General features: G+C 38.4%; 1 protein-coding gene across 7 annotated transcripts in view; it reads right to left on the bottom strand.

Annotated features, from left to right (window-relative positions):
• The window catches only part of Sdccag8 (SHH signaling and ciliogenesis regulator SDCCAG8), a 223535-nt gene that overhangs the window by 103461 nt on the left and 95381 nt on the right, over positions 1–24693 (bottom strand). For all 7 annotated transcript variants that reach the window (XM_045151003.1, XM_045151019.1, XR_006637261.1 and 4 more), the window contains one exon: positions 5868–6010. In XM_045151003.1, the coding sequence (XP_045006938.1) occupies positions 5868–6010 (143 nt within the window). The remainder of the gene's footprint in view (positions 1–5867; positions 6011–24693) is intronic.

The raw sequence follows: 24693 nt of genomic DNA, 5'->3' as shown, positions 1-24693 counted from the left end.
CTCTCTCTGTCTGTCGCTCTCAAATAAATAAATAAATAAAAATAATAAATTTTTAAAAAAAGAAACGTACAAGAATTGTAATTTTTCTGTAACAGCCCTTTGCTATTGGTAGAAATGACATCCAGGCAAATGACAGTTTCATTATAAATACATTAAATGGCTGTGGCCAATAAAAAGCAAGGTCTTACTCTAGCTAAGGTTGACATGGAATTTACTCTGTAGTCCATGCTGGCCTCAAACTCATAGTGATTCTCCTATCTCAGCCTCCCAAGTGCTGGGATTAAAAGCATGAGACACCACACCAGGCTTTTTACTGACATATTGCTATCAATGCATAAAGGATCAGCTAACACTTACTTCTATTATAGATTAGTGTTACTGATTTTCTCAGTTGTCATTTTGGGAACAATCACATTTATCCATTTCCCTAGTAATTTACATAGAATTACAGCCTAATGGATAAGGGATAAGCTTAGCAGGCAAATTACTGGGGTTCAAAATCTGCTTCCATAGCCTATCAGCTGTGTGACCTTAGATGACTCATTTTACTTCTTTGGGCCTTAGTTGCTTCAGCTGTAAAACAGAGAAAAGAGGAGCCTACACCTAAGGGACCTAGCAGAAGGCTTATATGAACAGTGGTCTGCTTAATTCCTGGGGCACAGCCACAGGGCTCAGTGAAGGTCAATCTCTGCTGTTAGCTATTGGCTTTTATTGCCTTTATTCTTGTGTGTGTATGTGTGTGAGATAGGGTCTCCCAGTAGCCAAGAATGACCTGGAATTCACTATGTAATCTCAGGGTGACCTTGAACTCAAGGCAATCTTCTTACCTCTGCCTAGATCTATGATCTATGATCTAGTCTCACTATTAAGTTAACTAGACCTGGAGAGTTAAGCAATTTGTCAAAAGATACATGAATAGCGAATGCTTAAGGAGAGTGCTACAATGTAAGTTACCTCAGTCTTAGGCTGCCCTCAGGGGATCTCCTTAAGAATGGCACATGGCCCCACTTCTGTGGTAAGAATAACGAGATGTGGGGGTATTTAGAGGCACAGCCCCTTCCTGAGTATCTACAGGCAGTCATGGCTACTGAGAGAGAGTCATTTTTCTCAAGTGTAACCACTGGTAAGGAATTCTTGCTACTGTAAAAATTAATCCCTCTCCCAGGATTCTGTAAGAAAACACTAATAAAATATAATGAGACACACACACACATACACACACACAATTGCAAAACAAACTGGAAGTGGTGGTGCACACCTCTAATCCCAGCACTTAGGATGGTGAGGTAGGAGGATCATCATAAGTTCAAGGCCACCCTGAGAATACAAAATGAATTCCAGATCAGCCTGGGCTAGAGTGAGACCCTTCCTCCAAAAAAAAAAAAAAAAAGTAAGCAAACAAACAAACCAAAAAAATGCAAAACAAAAAACATCAAAGCAGAAGGGGACTAGTTGGGAAGAGGAAGGAGATAGTGGAAGTAAAAGGGGAGCAAAAGAAGGTATTGGAAAATGAATTTGATAAGAATATATTATATACATGTATGAAAATGTCATAATAAACCTATTATGCATAATTAACATATGCGAATAAATCCCTAGCATATAGGTTCAATTTATTTATTAAGAGAGAGAGAAAGAGGGGAAGAGGCAGAGAGAGAGAGAGAGAGAGAGGGAGTATAGGTGCGCCAGGGCCTCCAGCCACTGCAACCATACTCCAGATACATGTGCCACCTTGCACATCTGGCTTATGTGTATTCTGTGGAATCGAACCTGGGTCCTTAGGCTTCATAGGCAAGCACTTTAACTCCTAAGCCATCTCTCTAGGCCCAAGCAAACAGTTTTAATATTATCTGATTACTTAATCAAACACCTTTCACTTATTTTTTTTTTTTTCGAGGTAGGGTTCATCATACCTCAGGCTGACCTGGAATTCACTATGAAATCTCTGGGGGGCCTTGAACTCGTGGTAATCCTCCCACCTCTGCTGGGATTAAAGGTGCACGCCACCATGCCCGGTGACCTTTCACTTATTCTTGTATTAGACGACAGAAGCTCCATCTCAGTTTTGCTTCCCAGTGGCTCTTTGTCACTGAACTTTCATTACAGGGTTCCTGGGCTCACGACGTAGGTGCATGGTAGAGCACTAGCTTAGCATGTGTCAGGCCCTTGGTTCTATCCCAGCACGGAAAAAAAAAAAAAAAAAACCCATAAAGCAAAAACAAAAAAACCTCTATGTGGTTTCACCCACTTCCTTAGCAACAATAATAATACCTCTGAATAACAGTATTCAGATCTGTCTCCAGAACAGTGGAGTCCTACCAGAGAAGCATCTCTTCCCAGTTTATTTTCAGAATACTTTTCAATTGTCTTCTAAAAGTACATACTTGAACCTTTCATAGTGGAAGCTCTGTTGACATATCTCACCTGAATTACCTGAGGTGTTTGTTTGTAAATGACCAGATAGGACATATTTAGGCGTTGAAGATCACATACAACTCAGCTACGGTAGAGCCATACATTACAATGGGTAATTGTAGCTGGGTTCCACAAAACTCCATCTATAGATGTATAGTCTTTATGTGTTGCAAAATATTATTTTTATTTTCCTCAACTATTAAAACAAGGTGTCTGAACCAGTCTTCTTGTCTGTCTTATCAGCTCTCCTAGCTCATTTTCCACTGCTCGGTGTGAATTACTTCACCTTTCTTTCTTTCTTTCTTTCTTTCTTTCTTTCTTTCTTTCTTTCTTTCTTTCTCTCTCTCTCTCTCTCTCTCTCTCTCTCTCTCTCTCTCTCTCTCTCTCTCTCTCTCTCTCCCTTCCTTTCTTTCTTTCTTTCTTTTTTTTCTGAGGAAGGGTCTCACTCTAGCCTAAGATGACCTGGAACTTACTGTGTAGCCCAGGCTGGCCTCCAACTCACAGTGATCCTCTTTCCTGAACCTCCAGAGTGCTGAGTGTGGGAATAAAGTTGTGTGCCACAGTGGTGTGAGTGAGGATCACAGTCCAGAGTCCCTCATGACGACAGCCTGCCAGTCACTGTCAGAACTGTCAAGCTCCACAGCATGGCCCAGCACCTTTCCTCTGGTCCTTTCTCCCTCTCCAGCTTAGCTCCTACCTACCACCAAACCTGCCTGCAGTTTCCGATCTTCCCGTCTTCATCTGTGCACATGCTGCCATCTCACCTGAGGTACCCACCCCACCGTTCTCCACTTTGAGAACTCTCACCATGAACATTAATCAAATCCTCTTCCAAACACCAAGGGCTGTTTATCACTGGGTTTCCCTGTCACCTGTACCTCCAGTGCAGGGCAACTCTCCTTCCCATGCACTTCTGCGGTTGCCCGGTTGTCAGGCCCTATTGCACTTGTATGTATATAGCTGGCTTCTTCAGTTTGGTGTGACACACTTAAATAAAACTCAGGGCAGAACTGAGTCTTATTTTTCTCTGTATGCCTAAGAATAAGCAGTGTACTCAAAAACTAGTGCGTAGTCAATAAATAATTGTTTACTAAGTAAATGTTACACTCCCCAGCTGGGTCCTCCAGCAAATGCTAAATTTCTATTTTCCATCCAATTTAAACTTGAATGGACAAACCTCACAAGGGGGCAGATGATTCTTTCAGCATCTTCTACAGATTGCTACTACAGTTTATAACTTTGTTGCCTGTAAAGATTTGGCTCCTTATTTCATCATTACCTTCTGACATGGTTTTTAGTTGAATTTTAATCTTTGTTGTTTGGAATGTGTCACTCAAGGTTTGAGACTGAACAGAGAGGTGCTGTTTGCACAAGAATTGTGTGCTTCTGCTGATCCGCACTGAACAAGAAAGATGCAGCGTCTCCCCGGCACACACCTGGGAATGCTAAATAAAGGAAGAGTGGCAAGGGCTGTAGAAACTCAAAACAAAGTATATTAGAAACATTTAGTCCAATAATCAAAGAACATTTTCAGTGTACGGGAGAGATATGTATGATTCCTTGAATTTCAAATTGTCATCTTCAAATTTATAAATGTGGATTTTGTAACACGTGAATACAAACTAAGCATAAAATGCTTATAAAAGTACTACATTTAATATTAGTAATTAAAGTTTATTTCCTATAAGACTAGTATTATTTCCTGTAAAAATCTGTGTAAGTACGCTCAACAGAAGAACACTTTCTAGGGAAGCAAGCACAGCAGTTTTCCGTAAGAACAAAGGAATTAGTTACCACTTGTCCATCTCCAGCAGTTGCTGCATCTTAATATGCACTACTTGCAAGAAACCAATCTTGTCGACAGTACAAATTGACACTGCCAGGGAGACTCTACGGATCTCACTGCAGAAATTAACTCTGAACAAGACCTCATTTTAAAAGGGGCAAACGCAACATTAATACTTATTTACTAAATCTTAGCCACACCATGACATTAAAAGCTGTCCTATTTCTGTGGTTAGTCACACTTGGCACACAAATGGTTTGTTCTCAATAGAAGTCTGACAGAAAAGAAAAACTAGTGACATTATCATGACGAAGTTACATTACATAATTTCTGGGATTAAATGGCCACAGGAACTATATTAAGAGTATGTTCTCAGTTCCATCACAACACTTTAAGTAGGCATTAAAAAAACAGCTATCATTCTGTAGTATTAAACAATTTTTTACTCATAAGCATTTTATTTGTGGGGACTTTTGCAGGTATCATACATTTACAAATTATTTCTTTTTTCTTTTTGCTCTTTCCTTTCTCTTTCACTGATTAAACAGGAAGGTGTCAAACCATTTGGAATATTATCATAACAAAATGTTTTCAGCAAAGTTTGATTTTAACAGAACTGGAGGCATCTTAACACTAACCCAAAACTTCGGGAGGTTCACCAACCTCTAGAATATTTTTTTCTCCAAATGCAGGCTGTTCAAGTGGAGCCTTTCTCCATCTGTCATCACACCGTGCTTGGAATTACATTGTCATATTTAATGTAAAAGGGATCAGTCCCCTTTCATCGTACTATAATTGGAAGACCAGTGTTTTTCTATTTTATGAACTAAATCAAATATCATAAACTTGCCTGCATATTTAGACAAAATTCAATCTAAAAACCAAAAATCTCTAAGAAATAAATAAACTCAAAGGCTTGATAAGAAAACTGAAAAGCTGTACTAATACTCAAAGTGAGAAGAAACAACTTAGTGGTAAAGTGAAATATCTACTGTCTCCATTTAAATTTTCCTCCGGGTATATATATTTATATATGTATGTGTTTGCGTGTGTTTCTAATTCAGCAAATTTGCAATGCTTTAATCCACAGCTGAACAATCTGTTTACTTAAGTTCACAGCAATGATGGTCAAATCACCTATCTGAAGCCTTGCTGAAGTAAACATGTCTATAATAATGAGTCAAATACTAGGAGTGCCAATCAATTTTATGCTTCAATTTTATACATCCTTAGGATACAGATGCCTTATTTTGTATGTGCTCTATTTCAATCTGTATCTTAGCATTTCTTTTACTTTTGTCTTTTTCGCTACTGACAGTATTTGATTATTTTCCTAAATATATTCCTCAGATTCTTCATTTCAATAGACTTCAATTCAATAGCAGTGGTGGTGGGAGAAATATGTCATTTTGCTTATATTGATAAAGAATCACCTAAATATTTGAGTGCTGCAGACAAACGGTTTTGTAATATATCAGCAATTCCCTGCCACACTCATCATTCACATGTCTGGGTGTTTTGCTTGCCACATCTCCACTTTTCGTAATATGCCTGAAAGCTGTGTGTGAATTGAATGACTGAGTCTAAAAGTAACAACTGTTTGGAAGCCTGTGGCAGCCATCCACGGGGTGAACTGGGTGCTGGGTGCATAACGGGATTAGGGTACCTGGTGAGGTGCAGTTGGCGCTCGGACGCTCCCAGCAGCTCTGTGACTTGCAGGCACTCCTCTCTGGCCCGCGCCGCCTTCTGCTGCTCCTGCTCCACATGCTGCTTGCTTTCGCCCAGCTCTAGTCGCAACTTCTCTATTTCCTTGGGGAAACAGAAGGAGGAAAGACATTCATAACAAATGCATGCACTTGAATTCAAAATTAGATCACTTTTATTTTTTTGCCATGAATTTTAATACAAAAGGAAAAATTATTAGGAAATCAGGGCTGGCTTCTGTTTCATGATCGAGGGAAGGAGCGTAACGCGGATGTGCTGTATGAGGCTTCTCTGGTTTGTAAGATGAAGTTGGATTTTTTAAAACTGAACAAGTAATAAATGAGAGAAGCAAAAAGGATTAAAATCCACTTTCATTCTAAGGCTTGTTCCCTTTAAAAACTCAAAAAAAAAAAAAAACCCTAAAATGCCACTACCTTTAAAATGTAACACTGTTTGTTGATTAAGAGACTGCATCATTCATACAGTGGTGTTCATCAAAAATGTGACATTTTACTCTGAAGTATAGATTTATATTTACATTTGAATGCCACAAAAACCAAAACAAAGGTTAACACAACTTAAGACAGCTTTTAGAAAATGTGAGATATAAAATAAGGCATTATTATGATACTGAAAATTACTTGGAAAAAAACTAGTTAAGGAAAAAATATAGCCTGAGAACCTTCAGACTAAGAGCGTGTTATTTTTAAAAGATAATGAGAGCACTCCAAGATTATTAAATATAAATATATGAGAATCTATGATAGTTTATTGTCATGTTTAAGGATGGAATTATCCTTATGTTACTGAAACTCAAATATTTCAAAGCAAAGTGAACTTACATAGGATGTATTTTAGAAAGTTTATGTATTAGAGTAAAATATTGATGATAGAAAATAAAACTAAGCAAAAAAAATCTAAGAGTTAAACATTTAAAAAATATTTAGATTATGAAAACAAACAAAACAAGGGAAGCAATATTTGCAAGCTCATACACAGAAAGCAAGAAGTATTTGATACATAAAAATGCAGTGTGACTTAGAAATGAAACCATGTCCAAGTGGGCAATTTCAAACTCAGCATTTAAATATATTTTAAAATTTCTATTCTGAAATTTAAATATTTCTGACTATATTTCATATATCATCTAAGATAAAGCAAATGAGTCACTTATATTTTTTCTTACATGTGAAACCCTATATTCAGTTTATCCCCATCAAAACTATAGATTATAAAAAATATAATAAAGTCATATAACAACTTCTGAAGAACCACTTTTTCTTAAAAATTCATATGACAATAGACATATCACCATTAAGAGTAGATTTCCATATATTCACACTGGAATACTAAATGAAATTTAATTTGTTTCAATATTTTTAGTTTTATTTGTTTATTTATCTATCTATCTTCATTTTTTTTTAAGGTAGGTTCTCACTCTAGCCCAGGCTGACCTGGTATTCACTCTGCTGTTCCAGGGTAGTCTCAAACTCACAATGATCTTCCTACATCTGTCTTCCCAATACTGGGATTAAAGGTATATGCCACCATGCCTGCCTCTCTTTCAACTACTTTTAGCTATTAAAGTTACACTAATATTTCCAATCACACAGTTAAATATAATTAAGAATGAAAACATAATAGAAAAGCCTATTAAGTTTTATCTGTTTAACAGTCATGAAATTAAAAAAAAATCATAGATCTGCAATTTTTTTTTTTGAGATGAGTCTTTCATAGTTCAGTCTGGCCTTGAACTGCCTATGTAGCTGAAAATGATCATGAACACTTGGTCCCCATGCCCCACCTCCTGAGTGCTGAGATTACAAGCATATATGAATGCATCTGATTTATGCAGTGCTAGGCATTAAACCCAGAACTTCATGCATTCTAGACAAGAACTCTACCAACTGAGCCACATCTTCAGCCCACAGAATAGAAATTATATGCTGACTTTTTAAAACTTCAAGAACTCAATCATTTTTTTTTCACATAGTGCTATTTATAAGACTCTGCTAAATGAGATCAACTTAGTTCCCATCTCTACACTCAGGAACTAATAGTTCATCTGGATAAATGAGACACACACACAATCAAAATACAATGCATATTAAAAACAGTAAGTTGTAAAGAAAATACATGCAGCAGGGATAAATTACCATGGGTAAGCAAAGTAAGAAGGAATATGAAGCAACAAAAACTCATGGGACATACAGAGTACGTTACATCATGTTTGGGGAGACCTAGAACTACAGATAAATGCAACTATATTTTTCTTACAAGCAATGGGAACCAACACTGGCTTAAATGATGTGCAATGTTAGAGGGAGGGAATGTCTAAAAGCTGGATCAATGTGGATGATCAATTCTAAGTGGAAAGGAATGGCAGATGGGAAACCATGAAAAGATAGCTGCAGGATTCCAGACAGAAGGAGTAGAGAGACTAAACACAAAAATATAAAGAGAACATGGGGATTTAATGGACTAAAAGATGTATCCAGAGACCAAAGATGATCCCAGAATATTGAACTGTGAGAGGAAGGAATGGGAGAAAGAAAACACGATATTCTAAATTTCCTTCAGTAGTTTGATACAATAATTGTTACAGTCAGTATTCAGAAGTAGTAATACCTACACTGGGAACTAAGTTTTAAGTCTGCCCCACCTGCTCTCCTGTGCTCAAAGGTTAAAAGGTTAGAGGCTGTACTGAAAGTCAGTCAGACAGGTAAAGAACTAGGAGCCCACAAATGTTAATGGTTCCAGGCACATCCATCCCCTATGACCTTGAACTTTCTTTTGTTTGAATTATTTGATTTTTGTTAACATACAGAGATATCTAGTTGGCATAAGGACAGTTAGGTGGCATCCATTCTGGTGTTTTCACATACAATTGTTCTTACTGATTCCTGGCACTGTCACAATTCCAACCCTCCTCTGCCCTCCTAACTCAATCCCCTCACCTTTCCCCTCTGTTCTTTATGTCCACTTTTGGTTACAGTTCTACCTCTATTGGTTTGTCCACATTTGCCTTCTACATACACATACATAGAAGTATGACAGGCTAAATTCCCTTCTGCAGCATGAGAAAATGAAATGATGCAATTTTCAGAAAAATGGGTGGGCCTAGAGAGGATCACATTAAGTGAAAGGGCTGCAACTCAGAAGGACCTAAACCACATGTCTGTTAAACACACTTCTTCAGCCTCAAGTGGAAGTGATGTCTATGGCAAGCTCTGGAGACTGCTGAAGATGCGTGGGTTATAAGCTCTCCTTGGAGTGCCCAGCACTCAGAAATAGTGGAGAAAAAGGCCTCATTATTATCACTGGTTGCTCCCAATTTAAAAAATCTTTTAAGAGAAGCAAAATGAAAGTAGCAAAAAATGACCTGCCTAAGGACCTATGACTATTCCTAAAGACATTCCTATTAGGGCTGAGCATGCAGCTCAGTAGTATATCACTGGCCTCACATAGTACATGTGAGGCCCTGGGTTCTTGTCTCCAGCACCATAAAACAACAAAAGAAAGAGTTCTTGATTGAATTTAATGAAAATTCCCATTTTCCATAAAAGCAGTAGCTTGGCACAAGCTGAATAAAACTTTATCAGTTGTAATTTCAAAATGCAAAATCCATTTGTGCTGGGAAGATGGAAAATCACTGGCTGCTTCTGATCACCTGTGCCAGCAGCAGAGCTCATTGGTGCTGACCATCAAAACCAACAAATAATCTCCCCAGCTGGATCAGGGCTCAGCACTTAACTCCCCGCGTCAGGAAATCTGCCATGGCACCAACTCCAGTAGTCAGAGGAGAAATCTCTTGCCAGAATGCCATGCTCCCACTGGCAGCATAACCCTTTGCTTCACCCAAGTAGGTCAGGGCTGCTTTCTGGCTGCACAGTGGTGGCTCCAGGATGAAAGACCAATGACAGTCATAGGCCAAATGTACATTCCTCTCAAAGTACACTATTAACCTGATGTCTACAATGTAGTTTGATGCAGCCATCTTTAGGCCAACTGGGCAAAAGGCAGGTCCACATAACTTTACACCTCACCAAATACAGATGTCAAATCAGGAATGTAGGGGCTGGGGGTGAAGCTCACTGGTAACAGTACTAAGAATCAAATAAATAAAGTAAAATAAAGTATATCACCAGAACAAAAGGTAGCAGCTGGTACAAATAATTACCTCAGGAATAGGAGTAGAAATGGGACATGAAAAAAAGCAGGCCATGCATTTTTTTTTACTCATAGACATATATAACACCACTGTTGAAGACATTTTCTTATCAAAGAAGTTACTCAAGTCAACCAGTACTCAACTATTAGGGAATGCCAAATGCCACTTCTTACATTTATCTTGATTTTGCAATACAAGACATTGTTCTAGACAGCTCCACGGTGCTGGGACAAACGTCCTACCAGACACAGTTTATGGAAGGAACAAGTTCAGGCTTACATATCTAGAGGAAGTTCCATCAATGGTGGCAGAAGCTGGCTCCCTTTCATACATCCAAGTATAGAGAAACCACCAAACAGCCAGCACAAGCAAGCAGGAATCAAACCACCAGAGCTCAAATTGTTCTCCCCACACCTTTGAGATGGATTCCAGAATCCATCCCCAGAGACACCTCCTTCAGCCAGTTGTCTGTTTACAAGTTTTACAAGTTTAATTTTAATAAAACAACTGAGTCTATGAGCCATACATTTATACAATCACATTCAAACTACCACAGACATTAACTATCACCTTTCTTTGTTAAGATAAAAAAGTACAGTCTCAACTACTCAGTAAGCTGAAGCAAGAGGATCACTTGAGCCCAGGAGTTCTAGATCAGCCTTGGTATTACTTCATATATTCAACTCATTTTCTCATATAATAATCTGGGTTAAAACATTAGTTAGTAGTTCATTTGCATTATGATTGTGGAAAATTTTAACTTTATTGAAATAAGCATTACTTTCTTTAAATTAATTTTCTTACAGATTATTTCATTATTTATTCTTTAATACTATTTTATGATTATCTAGGGAAATTTTTTGTGTGCTTGTTTGCTTCTTTTTTGAGGTGGGTATCTTGCAATATTGCCCATCCTGATCTCATATGCTTAGATACAATGATCCTCCTTACCTTTGCTTCTGAGTGGCTAGAAATATATGCATGTACCACTGCTCTGGTTACCTATTTTTAAATGTTAGGTAATTGATATTTTTCTATAAGCACTCAAATGCAATTATCAAATTATCAATTATCAAATGCTCATCAAAATATTTCTTTCAAGGCTGGAGAAATGGCTTAGTGGATAAGCGCTTGCCTGTGAAGCCTAAGGACCCTGATTCGAGGCTAGATTCCCCAGGACCCACGTTAGCCAGAGGCACAAAGGGCCACACGCATCTGGAGTTTGTTTGCAGTGGCTGGAAGCCCTGGCGCGCCCATTCTCGCTCTCTCTCTATCTGCCTCTTTCTCTCTCTGTCACTCTCAAATAAATAAATAAATGAACAAAAAATAATAATATTTCTTTCAGATAATTAAACATGGAAGTATAAATGCCTTTAAGTCCCCTACCCCCAGGATATATTCATGGTTCTCCCTTCCACCCTAATTGATCTCTCTTGTGTCAAGCCTTCCCTAATGCTCCTTCGAAGTTCCTTGTTTTCTGGGTCACAAGTTACTCTATTTCTTTTTGTTTTCAGTTGGTTTTTTTTTTTTGGTTGAAACATATACCATGGGGAGCTTTCATAAGAAAGCGTAGATAAAGTACAAACTTGTGTTTTGTTTATCTTAAAATGCTGTTATCCTATAGATGAACTCAGTAGCTTGGCTGGGTATAAAATTGTATTTTGAACTTAATTTTCACTTAAGATTTTTAAGTACCTACTCCACTGTCTTCAAGATTCTAATACACTTGAAAAGTCATTCTGATTCCTGATACTTGGTCAATGATTTGCCTTTTCTTTTTCTGGAAACTATAATAATTATCTCTTTCCCACAGTTGTTTTGAAATTTTACAATTTGACCTTGAAAAAGGTTTTCATTTTCACTCTTTGCGTGCTTGTTTTCAGTGGCCCTTTTTAGTCTGGTTCTTTGTTTTGCTTTAAGTTTGGTCTTTGAGGATACTGTCTTATATTACTACTTTATTACTAGTTTTAGTAGCAATAAATTTATTATTACTATTTTATTACTACTTTAAAAAATTTGTTCACTTCTATTTATTTACTTGAGAGTGACTGTCAGAGAAAGAGGTAGAGAGAGAGAGAGAGAGAGAGAGAGAGAGAATGGGCGCACCAGGACCTCTAGCCACTGCACACGAACTCCAGACGTGTGCGCCACCTTGTGCATCTGGCTAACGTGGGTTCTGGGGAATTGAGCCTCAAACTGGGGTCCTTAGCCTTCACAGGCAAGCACTTAACTGCTAAGCCATCTCTCCAGCCCAACTTTAAATTATTTTTATACCATGCATTTTAGTTTTTTCCAGTGGCCCTACTGGATTGTTTACCTTAGTTATATTTTCTATCTAGACTCTGAATTCTAGAATTATGTTCCCTTCCAACCTGATTGAATTTCTAAGAACTTTTCCTTTATTCTGTCCCTTTCCTTTGTCCTTACTATTTTCTCTTCTTCCTCTTCTTTCTTTCTCTCCTCTCTCTTTTCTTTCAACAGTGTCATCAGGTTAGCTGGGAAGTCACTATATATCTGATGATGCCCTTGATCTTTTGATCCTCCTGCTTCTACCTCCTAAGTGCTGGGATTGCAGGTGTGCACCACCACCCTGAGTTTATTCAGTACTGAGGAATATACCTAGGGCTTCATGCACATACATAAACACTCTATCCACTCAGCTGTATCCACAGCCCATTCTTATTTTCATTAATCCTTCTACTTATTATACTGTTTTTACTTTATGGATGGAATATTTTATCTCTATTTGGAAACATAGTATTTATTTGTAAAAAAAATATTTGAGAAAGAAAGAGAGAGTATGGACATGCTAGGGCCTCTTGATGCTGCAAACTGGATGCATACATGACTTTATGCATCTGGCTTTCTAAGGGTATTGGGGAATTGAACCTGGGCCAGCAGGATTAACCTTTAGCTGCTGCTGCATAGTACCTTTAATGTTCTCATCTATTCATTTTCTGTTGCCCCAGTCCCTCCAGGTTTGTCCTAGTCTACTTTCTAATGCTAAAATAAAATAACTGACTAAATATATAATGAAATCAAGTTCACTTTGGGTCATGGTTATGGAATCTGAGAAATTCACACCAGGGTAGCTGTGTCTGGTCAGGGCCTTGGGCTGCATAAAAGCAAAGGTGTCTTGTTATGACAGCGAGTGGCAGAGCAAGCAGAGGCACACAGAAGACAGGGAGCACAAGAAGGAGCCATACTCAGCAACAGTCCTCTCTTATAGTACAACTCCAGTCCCGTGAAAGCAGGAATTCAAGAAGATATTAATGTGTCTATGAAAACTCTGCCCCAAGACCCCAATACCTTTGGGATAACCTAATTAAAACACAGCAAGGTTCTTTTTAGTAGTCTCCTGCTTGTCTATGTTAGATCCTCTCTTGCATGTACTTTAATTTTCAAAAATAAAGTACAGTGGAAAGAATATTAAGAGCCAAATGAGGGTAAGACTGCTTACAATGCAATCTTCCAGATGCAAGATGGCCTTGGTAGTCATGACTTCACAGTACCTGACACTATCTACACAAGACCATTATAATAGGAGGAAAAGATAATGACATCAAAACAAAAGGGGACTAATTGGAAGGGAAGAGAATCTAATGGAGGGTGGATTTTTTTTTTTTTTTTTTTTTGAGGTAGGGTCTCACTCTAGCCCATGCTGACCTAGAATTCACTACATAGTCTCAGGGTGGCCTTGAACTCACGATGATCCTCCTACCTCTGCCTCCCAAGTGCTGGGATTAAAGGCGTGCGCCACCATGCCTGGAGAGTGTGGATTTTTGAGGGATCAAATAAGAGTGGGGGAGGGAAGTATCATGTTTTATTCTCTATACTTATAGAAGCTATCAATAAAACAATAAAAAAAAGAAAGCACAGATGTAGTTGGGATAATATGATAATTTATATTGTTGTTCAGTGGATATCACTATTTCTCTTTCACTGAAAGTAGAATATAGTATTTCTTCTTAATGACTTTGGGCTTAACCATGACTTCACTTGGCCAATGTAATTTTCACAGGCATAAAGGACGTCGCAGTAGTTTGGCTTTGTCTTCATGCTCTGATGATTCTCCATGAGAAGAGCGGCTGCCCTGTCAATCTGGACCACAGGAAGAATACACGTGGAAAGGAACCCCAGCCAAACCACAGCCCACAAGAGCCATGACCCCAAGTCTGAAGCAGACGTTGATGCAGTTTAGCTCAGCCAGAGGCAGCTGCCTGCACTGACAAGCACAGTGCACACGGACACGTGGCCGCTGGTGAGGGCCACTGAGACGTGTCAATACAAAACTGTTGACTTTAAAGGAATAAGGAGTGTTACAACTGTACATCGCCTTGGAATTCCACTTGATCTTTTTATTTTATCTTTTTTTTTTTTTTTTTTTTTATTAAGAACGTACTTTGTGTGGATACCTCATGTATTGGTACCATCTTTTCCCTTCTCCCTGTCCTATTTCTGCTGGGGACCTTCCTCAGTGGAGTTGCTGATTTTTTTTATCTTTTTTAAAAAATCTTTTATGTGTTTAATTAATTTATTTGGGGGAAAAAGAAGGAAGGAAAGACAGAGAGAGAGAAGGGGCATGCCAGGGCCTCTAGCCACTGCAAATGAACTCCAGACACAGGAAGCACCTTGTGCATCTGGCTTATGGGGGTACTGGGGAATCGAGCCTGGGTCTTTAGGCTTCAGAGGCAGGCACCTTAACCACTGAGCAATCTCTCCAGCCCACCATTTGATCTTTGAAACAACTGTATGAAGCACATGGCAGGTATCTCCGGATCATGGATCAGAAACATTGGCTAACTCTCCAAAGAAGCACACCAGGCTTAAAAAAAAAATCCAAGCTGGAGAGATGGCTTAGCGGTTAAGCGCTTGCCTGTGAAGCCTAAGGACTCCGGTTCGAGGCTCGGTTCCCCAGGTCCCACGTTAGCCAGATGCACAAGGGGGCGAATGCGTCTGGAGTTCGTTTGCAAAGGCTGGAAGCCCTGGCGCGCCCATTCTCTCTCTCTCCCTCTATCTGTCTTTCTCTCTGTGTCTGTCACTCTCACGTAAATAAATAAAAAATTTAAAAAAAATCCATCACTGCCTCTATTGCACTCCACTGTAAATTATGCAGTATCTTTCAAAAACAAATTTTCCAAGATTTTTACCAGTGGAAATTAATTTGGTTTCAAGTCACACCACACACACACACTTTCATAAATATGTATATAATAACCATTTCATGAAAGAACTTTAATTCTTACAGGATAAGACACACTCTTATTTTCTAGTGTTTTTTTGTGGGGGTATGCTGTGTATGTATGTGTCTGTCTAATGTGGGTATAGGTGTGTGTTTATGTGTGTGAGTTCAGGCACATGCATGCCAACATACACATGGGTGGGAGTCAGGGGAAAACTTTTGAGTGTCTGTCCTTGCCTTACTACTCCTTTGAGACAGAGTCTCAAGTTGTTCACCACTGCCTATTTTATTTTATTTTATTTTACTTTATTTTATTTTACTTTATTTTATTTTGAGATAGGGTCCCACTCTAGCCCAGGCTGACATGGAGGAAATCACTATGTAGTCTTAAGCTGGCCTTGAACTCATGGTGATCAATCCTCCTGCAGCTGTCTCCTGGGTGCTGGGATTGAAGGCATGTACCACCATGCCCATCAGCAAGAGAGGGAGAATGGGCATGTCACGGCCTCCTGCCGCTGCAAAAAACTCCAGATGCATGTGCTACTTTGTGCATCTGGCTTTATGTGGGTACTGGGGAATCAAACTTGGGCTGTTAGGCTTTGCAAACAAGCCCCTTAACCAATGAGTCATCTCCTGAGCCCCACTACTGTTTTATTTATTTATTTATTATTTTTATTTTACTTATTCATTTATTTTTGTTTTTTCAAGGTAGGCTCTTACTGTAGCTCAGGCTAACATGGAATTCACTATGTAGTCTCAGGGTGGCCTTGAACTCAAGGCGATCCTCCTAACTTTGCCTCCCAAGTGCTGGGATTAAAGGTGTATGCCACCACACCCTGGCATCCACTGTTTTCTTTTTAGGGGGGTGGGGCTTGGCTTGCTGGCTCCTATGCTTTCAGTTGATTCTCCTGTCCCTGCCTCCCTTCTAGGCCTCAGGCATAACTGGAAATATAAACATCTGCCATAGCTGCCAGCTTTTTATTTGGGTGATGAAGTTCAAAAGGTGGGGTACTCATGCTGGTGTGGCAAGTACTTCATTTGCTGAGCTGTCTCCCTGGCCTCTTTTAGTTCTTCTTAATCTCATTGTCTTTGGTAGTTCTGCCATTAATTAATAAAATTAGTCTCACACTCCTGCACCTTAAAGATTCAAGCTGTACTAGGAATAATTTTTTCAAACTAGCTTTATTTTTATTTATTTGAGAGAGGGAGAGAGAAGGAGGCAGAGAGATAGACAAAGAATGGGTGCACCAGGGCCTCCAGCCACTGTCAATGCACTGCAGACACATGCGCCACCTTGTACATCTGGTTTACATGGGTCCTGGGGAATGAAATCTGAGTCCTTTGGCTTTGCAGGCAAGTGCCTTAAGTGCTAAGCCATCTCTCTAGTCCCTGGATAATTTTTTAAATTATATAAATTAAGACCCAAAGAGTTTTATTAAAAGAATATATCTTTCTCCTGACTTGCTAAGAAAAATCTACCCAAAACAATGAATGCAAAAGCCATTTGAAAAATTAAACATCACCTTAAACTTACAGGATTACTGTGCCTAGGAAGAAAAAGCAGCACGTAGACACCCTGCTACCATTTACTGACTTAACCATCCTTTTTTAGCTGGGTATGGTGGCACATGCTTATAGTTCAGCACTCAAGAAGTGTTTTATTAATGCTTGTAACTTGGGTCTCCACCTGCCTGAACTGAGTAGGTGTCACTGGGGATGAACCTGAATTCCAGCCCAAAGGTGTGGAGAGGCTTGACCTCTGTGGGGGTCCGGCTTCTTACCAATTTTGTTTTTGCTGGCTGATGGTGATGGTTTTTCTCTCTGTTTGCACTTATGAATGGGAGCCAGCTTCTTCTGCATAGATGGAACATCCCCTGGATCTGCAAGCTTGAAATCAATCCCTTCCTTCCCTAAAGTGAGCCTAGTTTGGATGTTCATCCCAGCAACAAGGTGCTATCTATTACATCCTGTCTTAAGCAAATTGGAAGGAGAGGACACAATCCCTGAGGTTGTCCTCATATCTCCACACGTGTACACACACACACACACACACACACACACACACACACACACACACACTTCTTACTATCTTTGTCTAGCTGTGACTATTTAAAGTTCAGCTAGTTAAAATGCTGAAAATGGCTTCTTGGGTGAAATAAACACAGTGTAAGTCAATGATCACAGGTACTGCTGGATGGTGCAGGTATAAAATATGGTTACTATCACCAAAAATTCTATTGGAGAACAGGAAAATCTCTTTCTGACTCTCCAGACTAAATTCTTAGGGAACCAGAATTCTATCTGAATAAATGGACAGCATAAGTTCATAGTTAACTCAGTTCAGAAAGGATCCAAAATGAATGTCCTTTTGCTGCAGCAGATACAGAGGGTCCTATTCACAGCCACATGACAACAGATTAATGTGTCCTTATTGTGGGCCCAAGAGCAGCACAGACACCAATCATCATTTTAGAGCACTTACTATGCTCCAGGCTCTGCCTTAGCATTTTATATCTTAAAAACTCATTTTCTGTTCATGACAGCCTTATAAAAATAAGTATTCTATTTCTGTTTTACAGATGAGAAAACCAAAGCTCACAGATGTTAAGTAAGTTATATAAGATTATATGTGGTAAAGCTGGATTCAAAACTGGGCTAGTATGATTCAAGTCTTATCCGTTTTCCACCACACCACATTTTTTTTTATCTCCCTAAACAAACCTAGATATAACAGGAAATAAAGAGGAAGTGACAGACAGCCTATGTTCAGAAACCTCATGGCCTTCAATGTGGCATCAGCAGAAGACACAGTCAACAGTCACTGGGAAAAGCTGTAGCTGCAACAGCTGGATCAAATGCCATGCCACCAAACACAAGAACCTCGATGCACAAAGCCACAGCCACGGCTTACTTTGAAGGAAGATTTCCATGAGACTATGAGGTTAATGACTTGAAGAAGTCCTGGAGTTTGGATCTCACCCTTTAGCCTTGTGTCTATCTATACAATTCCATAGATCCAGACCTGCATAAGTCAACATGGGTCCTGACCTTTGTAGCCTTCCAAATCAAATACATAAAATTTTTGTGAAAATTTTGTGTTTTCCAGTTACTTCCAATACAGCTACCAACATATTATATTTTAAACAAATATTCCTTAAGGAATTTTAAGGAATGTCCTTTTCTCTTTGCATAATGTTAACATTTATAATATAAATATAAAGTAGCAATATAACAGCATGAGAAGTAGCAAACAGATTACAACTTAAATTCAAGATCACTTCCTCTGAGCTAAAATAGCCTTTAGTCAAAGATGAGAACCGATGAGATGTAAGACATCTGATATGAAGCTGATTCTATTACATTGTAACAATCCAGCAGATGTTTTGTTTGATCCAAACTTATATCACTGTTTTGTCATTCCAGGAGATTCAGAGGCAAAAGTAAGAAATTACCACAGGTCTAAAGTCAGTTTACATAAGAGTTGAGATGACAGCTTTGCTTTTGGGACTGATTAATAAATGCTTTGTGTGTGCTGTCAGTAAAGAGAGGGCTTGCTTTCCACTCTCATGAATATAAATTTGGGTTGATTATAGACACAATATCAGGTCATTCAAAAAAACTATTTTCCTTAAAATATGAGTTATTTTTGTCCTTATTCTATTATAATCTTTTGATGTTCTAAAAGAGTAAAATGTCAGAAATATTCTGGGCCATGCATGCTTACATATTCATATCATGAACAGAGATTTCTTGACCTTTAATGTTATAAAACAGTATTGTTGGAAATATAAGGGAACATTAAGATAACGCAGGTAAACTAAATATCTAACAATGATTTGACTAATGCAAAGCTATCTATATGATCTATATGATCAAAATTCTCAAGTTGCTGGTGCACACCTTTAATCCCAGCACTTGGGAGGCAAAGGTAGAAGAATCCCACTATCTTCTGTTTCTTTCTCTCCTTGTCTTCTTCCTTCCCCTCTTTCTCTTCTTATTAATAGGATATCATGTATCCTAGGCTGGCCTTGAACTCACTGCAATGCTGAGGATGACCTTGAACTTCTCTGATTCTTCTGCCTCCACCTCCTCAATGCTGAGTGAGACTAGATTATAGGTATACACCATCACCTAGTTTATTTAATGTTACCTCTCTTTCAGCCAAAATTTTAGGTCATCCTTATCTACTTCCATCTAGCTGAGTTCTCAGTAACACCTTCTACTAGATAATTACTAAGTTTAATGTTCCTGCAAGAAAAAGGTTTTGGGTATGGTGCCAGATGACCATTCCCATGACTGCTCATTGTCCTATCGTAAGAGCTGTGCTAATAGTTTGGGAGCTTTGGCAGTTCCTTGTTTTGCACACGTAGTAAAACCATGGCATCTATTCTATAGTATATTATTAGTATAATATATAGTATTACTTTATAGAAAGAATATAACTAATAAGATTAATCCAAGTCACCAGCCTTTTGCTTAGAGTATATAAATGGGATCTCCATGTTACATTTTCTAAAATAGAAAGAGGCTCAAAATAGGTTAATAGTTTGGCTTCTTTCTAGAAAGATTTTCTGTCAGTTCAACATTCTAATTTAATAAAAGAAGCCATGTTCCATTTAAAATGTTAATGTATAAAATTAATTTCAAACATACATATTTACACATAATTTAAAAATACATATAACAACTATCTATTACCTATGCATATATGTTGATTATATGTAATGTAGTCAAATTGATTTATGTTATAAAAATCAAGAAAAAAGTCAGGTTTTGTTCCACATTCCTTATAAACTCAGCACCTGGTAGGTGGAAGCAAGAACCAGCTTTGGCTACATAGCAAGTTCAAGGCCAACCTGGGCTACATGAAACCTTGTCTCAAAAGAAACAAAAAGCAAATTACAAACAAAAAACAAAACAAACAAACAAACAAAAACAGCCAGGCATGGTGGCACACACCTTTAATCCCAGCACTGAGGAGGTAGAGGTAGGAGGACTGCCTTGAGTTAGAGGCCACCCTAAGACTACACAGTGAATTCCAATTCAGCCTGGGCTAGAGTGAGACCCTACCTTGAAATACAAAACAAAAACCAAAAACAAACAAAAAAAATGAGGAAACAAGCAACTGTAATGTGACTCTCTCCATGTTTCTCAAAGAATGACATCAGATAACCCCTTGGCAGAGAGGCAGGATTGTGGCTACCTTGCTAGGTTAGTTTCACCAGTGCAAAGAAGTATTCAAATAACCTGGGGTTGTTTCTTTCATAATTACCTGACATAAAAATAAAACATTGTCTTTTCTGGAGGGACATTCACATATCTTTTCACAGGCCTAGATGCTGTTTGATATACTATTCACTTTCATTAAACAGAAAAAGTCTAGTACGTACAAAAGTTACTAGCAAAAAAAAAAACAAAAAACTAAAGGTAGGGAGTGTAAAGCACCCTTTAGCACACATGAACAAGCACAACATCACCTGAGTTTGGATCCCCAGCTGGGTGTGAGGGCACACACTAGTAATCCCAGCCGGGTGTGGGGGTGCACATTAGTAATCACAGCTGGGTGTGGTGATACACACTCATAATCCCAGCTGGGTGTGCAGGCTCATGCTCATAATCCCAGCCAGTGTGGGGACGCACACTCATAATCCCAGCCGGGTGTGGAGGTGCACGCTCGTAATCCCAGCTGGGTGTGGTGACACACACTTGTAATCCCAGCCGGGTGTGGGGACGCACGCTCATAATCCCAGCTGGGTGTGGTGACGCACACTCGTAATCCCAGCCGGGTGTGGGGACGCACGCTCATAATCCCAGCCAGGTGTGTAGGTGCACGCTCATAATCCCAGCTGGGTGTGGTGATGCACACTCGTAATCCCAGCTGGGTGTGGGGATGCACACTTGTAATCCCAGTCGGGTGTGGGGATGCACACTTGTAATCCCAGTCGGGTGTGGGGATGCACACTAGTAATCCCAGCCGGGTGTGGGGATGCACACTCGTAATCCCAGCCGGGTGTGGAGGCACACACTTGTAGTCCCAACGCTGGACAGGCAGAGACAGGACAGATTTTAATGCTTGCTGGCCAGCTAGTCTAGCCCAATGGGTGAGCTCTAGGTTCAACATGGGACCACCCTCAAAAAAGAAAGGTGGTAAGTGATCAAATATGACAAGTAACGTACCTGATACTAACCTCTGGTCTCAACATACAAGCAGAAAGCATGTACATGCACACTCCCCATGCATGGGCCCCCATACATACACATGTTAACAAAATAAACCAGTTCCCTACCATTCTGATGAAAAAGCAAGCAAATCTAACTTAATACCATTTTGCTATTACTCTTATAGTCATCTAGGCTACAGTAAATAACAGAAATCATGACAACATTCTTATTCTTAGAAATTTGTGGCAGAAAACACCTCATAAATCTTAACATTAGAGTTTTATGATCTGTGTTGAGTAAAATCTAACCATCATTTTCCATAACACATTACTATGGAACAATTTTATTCATTTTATGTCTCTATTAATAGCTATTAATACTTTCCAACAGAATAATTCAGCTGAAAATTATGCTGAATTTAAAATGCAACTTGGCTCACACTGCCCACTACTGATTACTACTGTAGCATTCCCATGGATAAAAATCTGACTAAACACAAAAACAAGGTGGAATATACCACACTAAAGCAATTTGAATAAACAAGAGTGTGAAAGGTGTTTTCATGCAAGACCAAAATGTTTTCACTATCTGTAAAAATAAAATAAATTTGAGCTGAAAATATTATTTCTTCTAGAATTGTATCTGATGTTACGTGAAGTTAAACATATGAAGTTTGTTCTTCATTTTGAATTTAGATAATGTGTTTATTAGTTATATATATAATATTTCACTTTGTCATTATGTGATTAAAATATTTTTTAAAAGCAAATATCAAGTAGTTTACTTAAAAGTGTATTCAAAATTGATGTTACTTGAATTGAATCAGAGTTAAAAGATCATAAAATGTGGAATTCTGACATTTATCTGTTTTTCATTCATGCTTTAAATATAGTATTTTCTCAGGTAAATTATAGGCAGCAATATAATATGCTTGTGTTTCAGAGTCAAAAACATTCTACTGTAGTATATAAGTACCAACAACTACAAAATTACAATTTCTAAAGAAAACTAGCCATTCCAATACTCAGCATACTTTTTTCAGCTATGCTATTAGCCATTAAAATTACTATTTAAAACAACTGGTCCATTTACAATTAAGTAGAAAACCAGGCTATTCTGGCAAAATTACTTTGCCTTCCAGATAATGCAAAAAAAAAAATTCATTACTTTCTACTTCAATGAATCAAAAGGCTTATATTTAACATTACTTTTACAGGAGTTGTCTGAAAAATAATCAGTTAAATATCCTGATTTCTAAGACATGTGCTAAGAAATGTGTGGATCATTTTGTACTTAAGTTTCAAGACTTCAATGTACATTTTTCTGAAATATTATGTTGGCTATATTTTGTTCTAATTTGTAGCCCTAGCCCAAGACTTTTGTTTGTTTAATAAAGACACAAGCCTTTAGCAATAAGCCATGGTACTGCAAATAAAACAAAGAAGGGAGAGGGGAGGGAAGAAGACACCCTCCACCTAAGGACAGATGATTCCTTGGTCATCACCTGAACCCATCCCTCCTTCACAACAGAGAACTCGGAGTGGAACCACCTCAAAGCACTCGCTGCGGCCTACTCAACCGGACGAGAACCCAGGCTCCACATGTTGTTCCCTTCCGACGTAGAACAACACAACGGAATAATGCCAAGTCACACTGCTAGCTAATTACCAGCACAAACAAGCTTCTATCGGCAATAATTAATTTTTTAAATGCAATAAAGAAAACACATCATCTGTTTCTCCTCTGACAAGTGTTATTCAACAAGAACTTTTTTCTCTTTGCTCTGTGTATTCTCTTAGCTACATTCTGTCAATCTCTTGCAATCTGATTGATTTGACTCAATTTAAGACTCCAGCTCCTTTATTTTTTAATTAGCTTCACAAGACAATGTATCGGATATATCTTAGTTAAAAGAAAAACAACACCTTTTCTTGGGTTTAATTTTGACCAAAATTATTGCTCAGTGCAGGTGCTTGGTTAAAATGGAACACTTCTCCCAGAAGGAAAAATCTCCAGCGTCTTACCTATTCAAGATCTCTGTGCCTTTCACTTCAAACAAGGTGCTTTTGTTTTATAGGAAACCATACTTTGATTTGTCTTTAATAAACAGCAAACAATAGATAAATGGAAACCCTATTTATGCACTGTGGGCAACACAGCAGTTCAGACAGTGATAAGGTGTCTCTTCCGTGCACAAGTATACCAGATCTCTCTGAGGTACCTACAGACAGGTGTCCTAATTCCAGGGAATGTAAGTACCAAGTCAGCAACTTTAAGCCCTCAGGAGAGTTGGGGACGGAGGGAATGACTGAAGGCAGACGGGAATTTAAACTGAAAGAACTCCAAACATCCTGACCATCTAAACCACATACAGGCCTGTGTGCAACTTACCTCTTAGCTGCTTTTCTGCTCTGGGGTGACTGCAAATAGACCTTCTTCCAGTGGAAAACTGGACAGTTTAATCTTATTTTGTTGGAATGTTTTCACCAGAACTAATGAGAAGTGCTTATGTAAAGAGGAAACAGCAGATTTTAAAACAAAACTAGATTTATTTATAGACACATAATTGAATGAAAAAAAATCCTTCTGTACTGAGACATGGTATACGTGATCTCACCTTATGGGGAATTTTTAGAAACTTCATGTTAGCTGTGGATTATATAAATATTTCTGTAAAATTCCATTTGAGGAACTTGAGAATTTACTGTACTTGGTTTTAGCTAAAAAAAAAAAAAAAAAAAAAAAAAAACAACTATGTTTTCTAGTTAATTTTAGTAAGCAGCTCCCAAATGTGAAGTAGATGCTTTCATTAATACACATTTTAAACATTTTATTGTCAGTTTTTATACATATACACAATGTATTTTGATCATAATCCCCTTTTTTTACCTTTTATTCCCCTTTCCCTGTCCCCCTTCCAATGAATCCCTTCTTCTTTCCAGATAGTGTCTCTTCTATTTTGATGTCCATTTATTTATTTATTTGTTTATTTATTTATGGTCTTCCACTATCATTCATGTCAGAATGTTGACGGGCCTCATGTTGTACAGGTCATGTGCAGATAATGACAGCTACTGTGAAGTCATGAATGAAACAGCTATGCTATGTCCAGAAATCAGCATTGCAAAGCATTCTCCTGTATTGTTCCTACATGTTTTGAGTTCTTTTATGTTAGCACCAGCCCTAAGGAGCAAATTGTTCCACTTAGTTTTCTGACAGAGTACTCAGTCATAATAGTCCTATATACCAATGCAGCTTTTCATGGTCTAGAGA

The sequence above is a fragment of the Jaculus jaculus genome, chromosome 1 (assembly GCF_020740685.1).
Source record: "Jaculus jaculus isolate mJacJac1 chromosome 1, mJacJac1.mat.Y.cur, whole genome shotgun sequence".
In the NCBI taxonomy this organism is placed as follows: domain Eukaryota; kingdom Metazoa; phylum Chordata; class Mammalia; order Rodentia; family Dipodidae; genus Jaculus; species Jaculus jaculus.
Note: the sequence above shows the minus strand (reverse complement) of the source record. Positions and strands in the feature narration are given on the sequence as shown.